The sequence below is a fragment of the Dama dama genome, chromosome 25, assembly GCF_033118175.1.
Source record: "Dama dama isolate Ldn47 chromosome 25, ASM3311817v1, whole genome shotgun sequence".
NCBI lineage: Eukaryota > Metazoa > Chordata > Mammalia > Artiodactyla > Cervidae > Dama > Dama dama.
Window position 1 is genome coordinate 59,648,255 of NC_083705.1, and position 16,226 is coordinate 59,664,480.

Consider the following 16,226-nt stretch of genomic DNA (forward strand, 5'->3'; position numbering starts at 1 on the left):
TATTAGTTATAATCACTATGTCATACCTTAGACTCTCCAGACTGTATTCATCTTATCGATGGGGGTTTGGACTCTTTGACCAACATCTCTTTTCCCTCACTTCTCAGTTTCTGGTAACTACCACTCTAGTCTGTTTCTCTGACTTCAGCTTCTTTAGATCTTAAGTATAAGTGATATCAAACAATATCTGTTTAGTATCTCAGGTATTGTGAATGAAACTGCAGTGAATTTAGGATTGTCAATATATCATCAATATTCAGTTTCATTTGCTATATATATATATATATATATACCCAGAATCATAATTGCTGGATCATATTGGAGTTCTATATTTAATTTTTGAGGAAACTATACTGTTTTCCATAGTGATTGTAACAAACTATATTTTCCCCCAATGGTGCTAAAGTGCTTCTTTTTCTCCACATTCTCACCAATACTTATCACTCGTCTTTTTGATGATAGCTGTTCTAATAGCTGTGAGGTAATATTTCACTGTATTTTTGATTTACATTTCCCTAATTATTAAGTGACACTGAATACCTTTTTATGTATTTGTTGGGCATTTATATGTCATCTTTGGAAAAAAATATCTTCAGTTCCTCTGGCCATTTTTGAAATGGATTGGTTTCTTTTTCGCTGTTGAGTTGTATTAGCCCTTTTGCACATTTTGGATGTTAACACCTTACCAAAGATATGATTTGCAAATACTTCCTACTATTCCCTAGATTACCTCTTCATTTCGTGGATAGTTTTGTTTACTGTGCAGAAGTTTTTCCATTTGATAAAGCCCTACTTACTTATTTTTTTTCACTTTATTATTATTATTTTGGTGATGTTTACTTCACTTGCAAAATATGTTCATGATCACACCATTTTTTGCCATTTCACTACTACCCTTGGTCTATGCTGTTATCATCAGTCATCTTGTTAGTGCAGTAGCTTTCTATCAGTTATCCTAGCTTTCACTTTGGTTCCTGTTTCCTATTCTCAATAATGAAGCCAGCAGGATCCTTTTGAGATGAACGTTGACACTCTACTGTCCTAACCATCCAGTTTCTCCACATGTCATTCGATTGCCCTTCATGATCTCACTTCCTGTTTATTCTCTGATCTCTTCTCCACCACTCCTCTTGCCTGTGCTTCTCTGGTCACACTGGCCTCCTCCTGGTTTCTGGAACGTGCTAGTAATATTCCTATTTGGTGCTTTCATTCTTTGTTGCCCTGCCTGGAATACTCTTCCTTGAAATATGCATTCAGACATCTCCCTTTCCTTCTTTCAGAATTGCTAAAATATCACCTTTTTAATACATCTTACCTGATTCCTTTATTAATTTCTCATTGTGCTATTAACAAATCACCACCAAACTAGTGATGGCTTATGGTGAACAATGTCAGATTCATGATCTCTGAAAGACAGAATTTCATTTTGGAACCAAAGATATGGCTTCAGTTGCTCAGAGCTTCGTGTGGCAGCAGATTTATTGCAGTGAAAAAGGGGCAGAGAAAGCTTCTGATGTAGACATCAGAAGGGGGCAGAGAGTACCCCATTTGCTAGTCTTATCAAGGCCTTATATACTTTTTCAATTGGTTACTAACAATAGAATGGTCTAACAAGACCCACTCCAAAACATACATTTTAAGATTACAGGATTAGTCAGAAGGCTCCTGTTAAGAAAGAGAAACATATCTTGAGTAAGATATGTTGTTATATAAGCATTAGTACAGAGCTTAAAGGAAAAACATATCCTTGAAGAAGTTGTGTTGTTTTCTTGTGTGACCATTAGCTTTGGGCTTAAAGAAAGTTGACCTTAGAAGAAATAGATTGCATAAACAGTTCAAAGCTTAAGAATAAATATGTATTATGTAAATAAGACAAAGAAATGTGGGGGGGGTGGGGAAAGTCTGTCCCTTTTTTCCTCCTTGAACTCTTTATCAACCTACCTAAGAATGAACTCCCTCACTAGGAGCTTAAAACAACACAGATTTTTTCCTAAAGTCAGAAAGTGAAAATGAAAGTCTCAGTCCTGTCTGACTCCTTGCTACCCCAACTCTGGATAGTCCATGGAATTCTCTAGGCCAGAATCCTGGAGTGGGTAGCCTTTCCCTTCTCCAGGGGTTCTTCCCAACCCAGGGATCGAACGCCCGTCTCCCGCATAGCAGGCAGATTCTTGACTACTGAGCCACAAGGGAAGCCCTAAAGTCAGAAGGTCAATATAATTTCCACGACACTAAAATCAAGGCTCAGGCAGAGCTCCATTCCTTCTGTAGGCTCTGGGGAAGAATGCCTTTTCTTGGATTTTCCTGCTTCTAGGCACGTTACTAGAGAAGGCAATGGCACCCCACTCCAGTACTCTTGCCTGGAAAATCCCACAGACGGAGGAGCCTGGTAGACTGTGGTCTACCACAGACTGGGGTCGCTGAGTCAGACAGGACTGAGCGACTTCACTTTCACTTTTCACTTTCATGCATTGGAGAAGGAAATGGCAACCCACTCCAGTGTTCTTGCCTGGAGAATCCCAGGGACAGGGGAGCCTGGTGGGCTGCCGTCTATGGGGTCACACAGGATTGGACACTACTGAAGCGACTTAGCAGCATCAGACATTACTTGGGACTTCAACAAAGACTCTTAAATTTCAAACCCAGCAATGAGGCACTGAATACTCCTCACACTTCCATTTCTCCCTCTCTCTCTCACTTACCTAGAATGGATTCCTCCCTATTAAGAAACCACATGTCAGATTAGTCCAATCTAAAGAAATTAAGGGTATTTCCTGATCTCAAAAGACCTCAAATTCAATTATATTTGTGAAATTATTTTTCTTGAAAAGCAACATATTCAGAGTTACCCAGAATAAAGACACATGTTGAAGGACAAATAATTCACCTACCAAATTTACTGTCACTTTAATATCATGACTTCTTGTACCACCTGATCTCTTCTGATATTACTTCTTTACTTTTTCTCTCTCTCCTTTGTAAGTTGTGATTCTTGTATATTGTATGTGGTCATGTTTTCTGCATAGTGTCTGCTTTTCTCCAGTGGAATGAATGTAGGCACTCCCCAGACAAAAATCTCTGCCTTCTTGTTCAGTGATAGATTTAAGTACTGAGGACCATGACTGATCCATGGTGGATATGAAAAAAAAAAAAAAAAAAAAAAAAAAGTTGTGTTCTTTTTCTCTGATGAAAAAACTCCAGAAATGACTGATGGATCAAACAATAATCTTAGATTTTATTGTCAGATGACATTTCCAAAGGAGCAAAGTCATTCTCACTTCCATTATCTTTCTCCTCCCTCACTTCTATATACAATTGCTATTTTCTTTCCTGATAAAAAGGTGCTAAAATGAATAGTTTAAATGGGGATGAAATCATAACACATTTGAGAGTGTGAGCAGTGGCTTAGGTGGGTAATATTATGGAATTGTATTAATTTTTAGTATACCTTGAGTTTTTCTTTTTTTTTTTTAAAGAAGATGACAGAGCCACCCCTTTCTCAACTAGATCTTTTTATTTTTTTTTTTAACTTTTTATTTTTATTGGCATATAACTGATTAATGGGGCTTCCCAGAAGGCTCAGTGATAAAGAATCCACCTGCCAGTGGAGGAGACATGTGTTCTATCCCTGGGTTGGGAAGATCTCCTGGAGAAGGAAGTGCCAACCAAGTCTAATATTCTTGCCTGGAAAACCCCATGGACAGAGGAACCTGGTGGGCTACAGTCCATGGAGTCACAGAGTCAGGTACAACTCAGTGACTAAACAGCAACAACATACCTGATTAACAATGCTATGATACTTTCAGGTAGACATGGAAGGGTCTCAGGCATACATATACATGTATCCATTCTCCTCCAAACTTCCTTCCTATCCAGGCTGGCACATAACATTGAGCAAAGGGAACCTGTGCTATAAGTCATGGTTGGTTACCCATTTTAAGCATAGCAGTTCTCAACTAGATATTGATCAGAAGATAAAAGAAGACATTAACTCAAATAGGGAATATGTCTTCTGGTGCCTTATGCTTCTCACTTAGTTCTAATCAATTGGTCACTTATTGAGGCTACACAGAGATTAACAGTGAAATTCTCAACCCATGAGTGTATTCTGCAGTGGCCAAATATTTGACACGCTGAATGAATCTCTCTGAAGTAGAGCTGATGGGCATGGGATTCTGACAACTTCAAACTGTAGAGATATTTTGTAGTTAACACCCCTAATCTGGGATTCGGGGGGAGGGGATATAATAGTTAAAACATGTGTTCCTTTTTGCTCCTTTCCTCCTCCTCTTTTTCATTTACTAGTTTTCTTTTCTAAGACTACCAATAAAACTGTTAAAAGCTAGAAAGTAAAATTCAATCATGAAACCTTTGCATGTATGCAAGGACCTTGGATGTTTTTAGTTAAATCAATGCAATCCTTATTTTCTTACCCTCATCTAATTTCTTAACCTTTTAATTGATTAACACTAGCTTTGTGGTTGAACAAAATACTTTACTGATACTGCATTTAGCATAACTTTTTACATATGAATTGGGGCATGATTAAGTCTGATGATTATATTCTTTTTTTGGTGGTGTTGTTGCATGAAGAGACTGATGTGTTAATTACCAATGGTAATTAATGGGTATGGTAAAAACATATTTGATATGTTTTTTCTTTGCATCAATTACTTATTAAGAGTTCAATTGATTTTTGTTTTATCTGCTTATGGTTTAAAATATAGCGTCTCCTGAAATGAGACATGCGTAGTAAGTTTTAATGACACATCTTTGCTATGATCCTCACAAAGCTCTAACATTATATCACCTGTATTTTATGTGCTGGGAAAATGATTATAATAAAGTGACTATATAATATGTCTGACTCTTTCTGATTTCTACTGGAACATTGTAAATACAAACTTCCTATTCATAAAAATGCACAAATTACATAGTCCAAAATATCACATTTTAAGTCAGTGGAGTATCTTTATAACATAGCTTGAAGTCCTAACTAGAAGCCACTTTCAAAATTAATTGCTCTGACACTATCTTCTTAACCTTTTAAAGTTATTTTTCCCCAAAGGATAAAATATTATCTCAGTGAGGAATTCTGCATTAGGAAGAAAGTTATAAATTTTTAGGTCCCAATCAAATGTGGTCCAGGGTGAATAAACAGTTTTCTAAGAGAAATTCATGTGAGTCATGTTAGCTTTCTAAGTACTATAGGTTACTCCTTAACAGCAAGGAAGAGACAATTTATTAAAGGAATACAAGACAAGAGTTCATTTTGCTTCACTTGGGTGATTGTATTTTCTTTTCTTTCTTCCTTCACCTCCTTTTTCTGTTCTTTAAAGAACAACTGATTAACTCTATGTAACTATGTGATCAGATACACAAGGATATTTTATTCTTGCTTTAGGACAGTATAATAGCTCTCTTTTAGCATAAAAATATCACTCACTTTGCAAAATCTCATGATTCTGTAAGTATATTCCTATCACTATGGGTTATGTTAGATCCTTCTACTATTCTCTTTGTACGATTACTGAACTATGTGTGACTAAAATCAACTTTATTTTCCAATTTTTAAAAAATATCTTAATGGAAAAAAGATGGAAATCTCTCAATACAGTAGCTAGCTAAACTTACAATGCAATATTTCAAAAAAAGTTGTAGCTGCTCAGTCATATAAAATTCTTTATGATCCCATGGACTGTAGTCTGCCAGGGTCCCCTGTCCATGGAATTTTCCAGGTAAGAATGCTAGAGTGGGTTCCAATTGCCTTCTCCATGGGATCTTCCCAACCCAGGGAACAAACTCAGGTCTCCTGCACTGCAGGCAGACTCTTTACCATCTGAGCCACCAGTGAAGCATCCAGAGCATTCCTACTTTATGACTCTTTTCCCAGTTCCTTTCATTTGATGTCTCATTGCTGCCCACCCTAAAAGATAACACATTTCTATTCTGATTATCTGTGTAACCTGATCATCTGTATCAAGAGCTTTCTCTCCATGTCTTAAGATTTCTGCCTCTTTACACTCATTACTCTTCATCCATTTCATTCAAAATATTCATTCATTTACTCAATCATCATTTTTTGCCTTATAAAACCAAATATAAAACCTGTGTTCTTCCAGAATCTTAAAACCTACTTGTTAGTGTTTCCCCTAATCTCTGTTGGAGTGTATGTTGTAAACAAAAACAAATTTTTAAGAACAGGTTGAATAGAGAAGAGGCAATCCTGAGGGTGGATCACTTTGTTGTTTCACAAATAATTCTCATCATAGTCTTGTAAAGTATTTACTGATTGACCTACTGCTACTGTGATGGGTTTCCATTAGTGTTACATGGAAACTATCATTTCAAGGCCAGATGAGAAATTTTTTAAATCCATTGAGTAAATGGTCATCTCCATTAGTAAAACACTCAAGCTAGATCTATTTATAAAACAGAAATAGAGTCACAGATATAGAAAGCAAATTTATGTTTTCCAGGGAATAAACAGGGGAGGGATAAATTAGAAGAGTGGAATCGACATACACTACTATATATAAAATAGATAACTAGGAAGAACCTACTGTATAGCACAGGGAACTCTACTCAATAATCTGTAATGGCCTAGGTGTGAATAGAATGTGAAAAAAGGGGGCTATATATGTACATATACATATATATATATATATACATAACTGATTCACTTGGGTATGCAACTGAAACTAACATGGCATTGTAAATCAACTATACTCAAAAAAAATAATTAAAAAAAAAAACTAAAACACTCAAGCTAAATATTATCAACAACTTATGTAATCTAAATGCATTATTATAGTACTTCATTGTACCTTTGACTGTGTTGTACAATATCAATACTTCAAAGTAAGGAAATCAATCCTGAATATTCTTTGGAAGGACTGATGCTGAAGCTGAAACTCCAACACTTTGGCCACCTGATGCAAAGAACTGACTCCTTGGAAAAGACCCTGATGCTGGGAAAGTTTGAAGGCGGGTGGAGAAGGGGACGACAGAGGATGAGATGGTTGGATGGCATCACCAACTCAATGGACATGAGTTTGAGCAAGTTCCGGGAGTTGGTGATGGACAGGGAAGCCTGGTGTGTGGCAGTCCATGGGGTTGCAAAGAGTCAGACATGACTGAGTGACTGAACTGAACTGAAGTTATAATTCACTGACTACTGCACATTGTGGGGGCTTCCTAGGTGGCACTAACGGTGAAGAACCCATCTGCCAGTGCAGGAAACTAAGAGATGCAAGTTTTATCCCTGGGTCATTAACATCCCCTAGAGAAGGGTATGGCATCCCACTCCAGTTTTCTTGCCTGGAGAATCCCATGGACATAGGAGCCTGGTGAATTACAGTCCATAGGATCCCAAGGAGTAAGACACGACTAAAACAACTTAGCACACACTGCACATTTACTATCTAGTTAGACATAACTTCTGAAACATTTATTCTAAGTGCTATATTAATTCTCAAAACTTTACAAATGTGGAGTCAGATTCAAGTGTTAAAATCTAAAGCCATAAATTTGCTGGCATTTATCTTTAATTGAATTATTTATCATAATCCATATAAAGCATAGAGCATATAAATTTTAACAGATGCTTTAGATTGACAACTTTACTACTTCTTTTACATACTTCTGTTGCTGGTCTATGTCCATATGCCTTTCCAAAAAATACATATAGTTAACTGTAGTGTGAACCTTTCATCCAAAACTAAATAATTTCAAATTAACCACTCTAAAAATATAATAGTATGTGGTAATATCCTCAAGAGTCAATTTTCACCATTGTCATATCTTTCAATAGTTAGTTGTTAGAAGGTTTAACCCTTTCTGTCAGTGTTTTTAATTAGTCATATTTATTATATATAGATTTATAATTCATACACAATATAGCAATAACTATTAAAATGACTTTACCTTTTGTTATTTTAATAACATGCATGCTCCAGAAAAGCTTTTAGAAGCATTTGTTCAGTGAATTTGGTCCTTTATTTTGCTGTTTTGGTCATGGATAGATGCAAAATTGGAGGATATGAAACAGACTGGTCAATTGATATTTTGTAGACATCTGATGCATAAATGATAAATCTCTTCTTATAGGTGCTAAAATGATATAAAGAGACATAAATAAATGAATAAATTCATTTTCATGCATACATACAACTGTCTCCACACAACTCATTCTACTGCTTCTTTTAGTAGTTAATTTACTAATGAAGTGTGAATCTTTGAAAGCTGTGTTTTTCATATTCTGCTAGTGTAGTTTTACTCCTTTTTAGAAAAACTCCAAAAAATCAGTTTGGAAATGATTTAATTTGTTGAATCTAGCTGAGTGATGCCTATCAAAATTTTATCCATATGTCTTATGTATTTTCAAGAAATAAGTACAATTTTTCCTGATGTACTGTTATTTATGTTTCAGATCCCTTCATTTTCCCATTGAAGTAGTCCTTTCCTTTTATTGTCTTTTTTCTATATTTTATCTTTAAAAATGTCTTCTAAGAGTTCAGAGACTTTAACATAAACCTTGAAAATTTTTACTTTGGCTAGAAACCAAAATGCTATGTGAACAAGGTTATATATTTTCAGTGTTTCAGAGTGTCAGAAATGTGCAAAAGGTGAGTAGTTGAGGTTATGTGACCAAAAAGGTTTCATGTGAAGGATAACTGTTCAGATCTCTTGGGAGAAACAATTTTTCAAGTATGTGTTTGAGATTTAAGAAAATACTATGGATGTTCTTAGCTAGAAATATAGCAATGCTATTCATAGAAATATTAACTGAACTTTGATGTTATGTTACAGCTAGACATTGTGTGAATTATATGCAGTTTAAAAGCATTTGCTAATATTTAAGTGATAAAAAGATTTTTAATTGCCTTAATGTACATTATTTATCTTTCTTATTGAAGATGTCTGCTGAAATATTACCCCTCTAATGTCTATTCAAAGACAATTCAATCATTTTAGTTTTATAAATGAGATTTCTTAGTGTATCTCAATTAAAAATCAGGGCCTACTTACTGATTAAATCTATCACTGCCATTTAAATTTTGAGTGTAAAGTTTCATAATTTTTCAAGAAAGAAAACATTCCATCACAAGTTTGTTTGTTTGTTTTCTAGTTTAACAATCTGGAAGATATTTGTTTTTCCAAAGTATAAAATTAACATTTCTGTGATAAATAAGTGTCCATTTTGTGGAAATTTTAATAAATAATTTGAATCTCAATTTTTACTGTAGTATTTTTTAATTTTAATATTGAAATATAATGGCAAGCAGTTAATTCTTTTTTTTTTTAAATTCCCTTTGGAAATATGGAAGACAACTTTGATTTACTGGTAGTTTCTTTTACAATTCTATTCTATATAGGTAGAAAAACATTGATTTAGTAGAATGACAGCAAGGGTTATTCTTTTAATAAGTATTGCTTATTAATTTTTCTTCAATAATTAAATCTTTTAGAACATAATAAAATATCCCTGTTTATACCAAGTAGAGAAAAACTGCAGATAAACATGATTTTAGCAATGCCTGGTACATTGGAGAGAAGAAAAATGTCATAACCAAAATAAGTATTAAATTATACTTATATTATAAATTATATTCTCTTGACAATTTCCAGAGAATACCATGTGAGGTTGGATATAATATTACATTAAAATTTTCCATCTTTGTCTACAGCTGCACTCCAATTCTGACAAAGGTGATGGGTCTGTCAAGTACATCCTTACTGGAGAAGGTGCTGGGACTATTTTTATCATTGATGATACCACGGGTGACATCCACTCAACAAAAAGCCTAGACAGGGAGCAGAAGACCCACTATGTACTTCATGCTCAGGCTATTGACAGACGAACAAACAAGCCCCTTGAGCCTGAATCCGAGTTTATCATCAAAGTGCAAGACATCAATGACAATGCTCCAAAGTTCACAGATGGACCGTACATTGTAACTGTGCCTGAAATGTCAGATATGGGTAAGATAAATAATTTTATATTTTGGAAGTTAATATATTTTTGAAGATCTGAAAATAATATTTTGAAGACTAATATTTAGATATTTGGGGGGATGTGAAGAAATTTGAAGAAATTCCAAATAGTTTAATAATTTCCTATGGCCTAAAGTTTTCAAGAACATTTCTGCTAACTGTTCTAGTATTTATTAAAACAAATATTTGAAGTTGTTAGTGTAAGTAACATCTTGATCTCAAGGAAAAACCATTCATACATGAGAAAATATTTGCAATTCTTGCTTAATTGGTGTATTTTTTTTTTACCATACCAACACAATCAGTGACAGTTTGTATCAATAATACAGTATAAAGTTGGAAATCTATTGCTATGTCTTTTCAACTTTCAAGTTATGATCAAATTATAATAGTACTGATAGTACAAGCAATAGTTACATTAACCAGTAAAATCTGCAGATACCCCTAAGCATTTGCATCCTTTATTTTAAAATATATGATAACCCTGTGAAATATTTTAAATGCCACATTGCTGCTGCTGCTGCTGCTAAGTCACTTTAGTCATGTCCGACTCTGTGTGACCCCATAGACATCAGCCCACCAGGCTCCCCCGTCCCTGGGATTCTCCAGGCAGGAACACTGGAGTGGGTTGCCATTTCCTTCTCCAATGCATGAAAGTGAAAAGTGAAAGTGAAGTCGCTCAGTCGTGTCCAACTCTTCAGACCCCATGGCCCACAGCCTACCAGGCACCTCCATCCATGGGATTTCCTAGGCAAGAGTACTGGAGTGGGGTGCCATTGCTTTCTCCAAAATGCCTCATTAAAGCTATACAAACTGGTATACAGTATATAAGTAATTTTCCCAAGTGCTTTCCTGAATTGCCATGAAGAAATTGACCCCAGTCTCTACTGAATACAGAGCTTACACTGTATTTCATAAGTTATGACAGAGATTTCCAATCTTCTGTTTATTTCTGAAGCCTAGCTATTTTATTTTATTTTTATCTAAGATGAATTTCCTAAATATAATTAAAATAAAGTTCAACTATGATGAAAATATTTTCATTACCTCTATGAGGCCCTAAGTTTGGATTTAGAAGATATATTTTGAGTACATGTTTTATATACTAAAGTTTATATATATGGGTATTGAATTAGGGTTATTATAGCCACTAATCAAACCACTCTGTGCAAATGGATATATATATATATATATGTATATATATATATATTTAAATTTGGAAAATATTTACAGTTTTATTGAGATATAATTGATATGCAGCATTTATGAATTGAAGACGAACAACATGATGGCTTAACTTACATCTGTTGTGAAATGATTACTGCAATTTGTTTTGTTAACATCCTTTGTCTCATATATGTAAGGTTTTTTAATGGGAGGTTGCAGTTTCTTTTGTTTTCCCAAATCCAGTCTACTTTAATTCTCCTGAGATAAGCAGATAGCTCCTTAAGCTGTGGGGGAATCAGGTTAGAAAGAGAGAGTCAGTTTTGCTTCTTAAACAGAATCTCGGGGGAGAAGGCAATTGCCAAATGGATTCCCCAGAGACCAGAGTAGAATGCAGGGTCTAGTCTCAGAGAGTCGGTGGAAAGGCCCCGAAGACACTCAGGCTCATGGGTCTCTTAAGAAAGTTGAAGAGAACTCCCTGGCGGTCCAGTCATTAGAACGCCACACTTTCATTACCAAGAGCTTAAGTTCTGCCGCTGGTTGGTGAAACTTTAAGATCCCACAAGCCGCAAGGAATATGCCCCCACCCACCCACACCCACACAAAAAGCTGAGACTCACCACCATTATTGCTGGCAGGAGAAAGTTTGTGTGAAAAGTCCAGAACAGACTTTCTTCTGGAGCCTTGTCAAGGGACTGACAGCACATTTGCCGATCATCTCCTTACAGAAGCAAAGAGCTCTGTGACTCCATCACTTGTGAGAATGCCGCTGGAAGGTACTGCCAGGGGCCACGTAAGAACCCCAGGGAGCACTGGAAACGGACCGTCACTCTGGGGGGCAGAGCACCAAAGAGGAAATCAGGCACAACAGTCATTACCAAAACGAGTACTGAACGCTAGGTGATCTGAGCACTAGTGTTTTAAGGACACTGCTGAGAGATTCCTATAACTCAAAGCCTTGTTTTCTACAATAAGTAAACAGCTGAAATCAATAGCGCCTTGAGACACATAAGGACACTGATAAGACCCAAATTGTTTCCCTGGAACTTAAGAACTTCCAAGACTGGAAGAAGGAGCTAAAAATTAGAGAACAAAATTACAAATATATGGTCATTGTGAGAAAGAGATGAGACTTAGAGGATATATTAACTAGACACAGTGTGGGAATAGCATATGTTCCCAGAATGCAAGAAACAGCAGATGAAGGAGAGGAACAGTAACTTTTTTTTTTTTTTTTTAACTTTTAGGTGAAGAATATACAGAATTTTCAAGTTGAATAGACTTTCTGAATTTCAGGAAGGGTTAATTGGGAAAGAATCAAACTTAGGTGCATGCTGGCAAAGTTTTCCTAAAGCCTATGAATGAAGAGAAAATTATATAGACTTCAGATTTTTAAAAGTTACTTACTAGGAAAAGATATTTTCACATCATATTTGTCACTTGAAATACTGTCCTGAAATACTGGAATGCGGTTAATAATTTAATACCATTGTCAGCTTTCAGAGAAAAGACTGAACACCAAATCCTTCACTCAATCAAAAACATGATATGTCTGTTAGCATGAAAGAAACATGTAGAAAGGAATCCAGAAAGTATATCTTCCTTCTACCTTTTTAAGAATTTTTTTGGCCACACCACACAGCATGGGTGATCTTAGTTCCCTGACCAGGGATCAAACCCACATCTCCTGCACTGGAAGTATGAAGTTTTAACCATTGAACTGCCAGGGTAGTCCGTATCATCCTCCCACTTTATCTAGAGAAATGCTTGGGAAAATAGTTGACATAGAAAATAGTTAAATTCAATCAAAACAGAGATCAAAAAGCCAAAGAAAATAATAAGGGGAGAAAAAAGTTATTATAAGTGCAACCTAAAATATATACCTGTGTGTGAACACAGGTAAAGCTAAGTGAGTACATGTGAGTGTGTTGAATGACGCTGGGCTTTTAAGGAATCATAAAGCCTAAAGAAATCATTGCAGCAAAGGCCGAAGGACTTAGGAGCAAGCCAAAACATTTTAGCCCTCATCTAAGACTCGGAGAGAAGGGTAGGAATGGGCAATATTAGTATAGCTGACCCTTGAGCAACACGTGTGTGAACTGTGTGAGTCCCCTTATAGGAACCTCCTATACGAGGGCCAACTACAACAAGTTACGTATGGATTTTGACTGCAGGAGGGAAGTTGGTGTCTGGAATCCCCAAACTGTTCCAAGATCAACTATATTTTTCTTTTATAGAAACAAGCCTGGTTGAAGGAGAAAATTTAATGCCTGAAAGTACCGGAGAAAAAGAACAAAGCAGAGTAGGCTTTCAGCCTGTCTTGTACTGTGGGTCCAGGCATGATTTCTGTTGAAACAGTATGGCAAACCATAGGCTGAATATTGGAAATCATATTGTGTGTGTATGTGTGTGTTTTTGAACTCATCATGGAAAAATAAACACATAAAACATCATAATAGCATCTACTGCACATTTGTAATATGAGCATGTATAAAGTGATATGGATGTTAGCATAGTAAAGAATTCGCTTTACATTGTGGGCTTAAGAATAAGTGATATTTGCACTGCCTCTGATTTTAGAAATAAACAAATACACAAAGATAACCACAAAATAGCTAGGAATATGGTACAAGAGGGACCAGCAAACCATGTCAGTGGACACAAATCCAGCCTGCTGTGTTTTTGTTTGTTTGTTTCTATTTTGTTGTAGTAAAAGTCACATAATATAAAACATGCTATTTTAACCATATTTAATTGTACAGTTCAGAGGCAATAAATACATTCACATCATTGTGCAGCACTCACCATCATGCATCACTTGACTTTATTGCCCTCCTAAACTGGAACGCGGGACTTCCCAGGTGGCACAGTTGTAAAGAATGCACACCTAGCAATGCAAGAGACATGAGAAACGAGGGTTCGATCCCTGAGTAGGGAAGATCTGCTGGAGGAGGAAATGACAGCCCCCTCCTGGGGGCTTCCCCTTCTTGCCTGGGAAACCCTATGGACAGAGGAGCCTGGAGGGCTACAGTCCCAGGAATCACAAAGAGTCAGACAAGGCTGAGCACAGAGGCAAAACTGGAGCCCTGTCCTCGCTCGACGCTAATTCCCCATTCGCCCGCCTGACTCCTGCACCCAGCCCCTGGCATCTACCAATGTACTTTCTGACTCTATGAATTTGATAGTTCTAGGTACCTCATAAAAGTGAAATCAAATAGTACGTGTGTGTACCTAATGTATATTGCAATGAATTTTTTAAGATTAACTTAGTATTTGTTTTCCAAACAGATTCCTCCTTCTTTTTGTCCCCTGTGCTATACAGTAGGTTCTCACTGTCTGTTTGTGTAAACAAAATTTTACGAGAACAAATCTGTACCCATTCATTTAAGTGATTGCCTAGGCACTGTGGTAGCAGAGCTGTATTTGCAGCCAACATTAGGGCTCAGAGTCTGCAACATTTCCTGTGTTGCCTGTTACAGGGAAAGTTTGCCAGCCTCTAATGTAAGAGGTTTTAAGGAATAAACTTGGAGGCAGGAGGAACAATTAGAAGAGAGTGTTATTCTCTAACACTCTTGATAGACATGGCATTTGCTGCAAGGAGAGGGTGGGGTGATTTGAGAGAGTAGTATTGAAACATGTATATTGTGATATGTAAAATAGTCAGTGGGGATTTACTATTTGATGCTGGGCACCCAAAGCTGGCACTCTTTGGCAACCTAGATGGGTGGGATGGGGAGGGAAGTAGGAAGGAGGTTCAAGAGGTAGGGGACATATGAATACCTGATGCTGGCTTATGTTGATGTATGGCAGAAACCATCACAATATTGTAAAGTAATTATCTTCTAATTAAAAGTGAAAATTTAAAGAATATGCCATTTGTCACAAACAATAGAATCATGCTTCTTCCCTTTAAGTAAATGATGTTAGTTATCTAATATCCAGCCTCTCTTTCCCTACAGTTTGCTCAGGTTGACACTATGCAGAATTAAATGTTCACTTACTACTATTTTTTTTTTTTTCATCTGAAAATGACCATGTGATGTAATTCTAAGTAGTAGGATGTTAAGTGGAGGCCAGTAGGTGGAACTTTCAGGAAAGATACAGGCTTTTTGCCAAAAAGACACACCTGGCACGGGTATTTTACCCACTGCCATTTTCCTCGTTGCCTAAAGCAGATGTGGTCTCAAAATGCAGCAGCCACTTGCAACCATAAAGATGAAAGCCTGTTGCTAAGTGAGATGGATCAGAAAGATAAAAGGGCCCGGAAGGATGATCCATCTCAGAACTGATGCTCCAGACCTGGCCTGTGAATCCCAAGAGCTTCCTTAAGAAAGTAAATCTCGTCTTTTTATGTTATCGAGTTGGATTTCAGATGCATGCAGCTGCATTCAGTCTGAATTGTACTCAGACAAATTCTCGGTTTTAACATGAAGCCAGGAGCCTGGCGGGCTGCTGCCCATGGGGTCGCAAAGAGTCAGACACAATTGAGCAACTAAGTCCTGCACATAGCACAGTAACCGAAGAATTGAATCTAATACTGAATACAAAGGAATGGCAAGGAAGATTTTAGCATCACATAACAATGATGTTGTTAATACAACATGGTTGTATTAAGTTGCTTGATTTGGGAATGATACATAAAATCATCCTTCTTTACCATCTCTACTGTATAATTGTGATGCTAGATGATTTTGCTGGGGCAGCAGTCTTTCTATCTGTCCATGGTGAAGCTAATAGTTGATTTCAGATAACAAAATCTTGCTTCCTGTCAACTACAGAACTGATTGACTCCATAAAGTTTTGATCAGTGGATCAAAAGAGATTGAGATTTTGAATGTTGACTTTGAGATTTGCAGAAAATCAAAAGTTGATTACTATAAAATATCCAGTTAGTTTTGTTGAAGTCTGAGGCCACATGATATCACAGTAGTTGTGATAAGGATCATTGAACACAACTCCAAGGAATATTTATTGAGCAATTACTATGTGTCTGACACTGCATGTCGTTTGTAATAATTCCATGCTTGTATCATCTTGAGGTCAGCATTACAAATTATTCTTGTTTTACA

At 36.4% G+C, this 16,226-nt stretch overlaps 1 protein-coding gene across 6 annotated transcripts in view; it reads left to right on the top strand.

Annotated features, from left to right (window-relative positions):
• The window catches only part of CDH18 (cadherin 18), a 1,208,767-nt gene that overhangs the window by 915,218 nt on the left and 277,323 nt on the right, over nt 1-16,226 (top strand). For all 6 annotated transcript variants that reach the window (XM_061129307.1, XM_061129308.1, XM_061129303.1 and 3 more), the window contains one exon: nt 9,687-9,981. In XM_061129307.1, the coding sequence (XP_060985290.1) occupies nt 9,687-9,981 (295 nt within the window). The remainder of the gene's footprint in view (nt 1-9,686; nt 9,982-16,226) is intronic.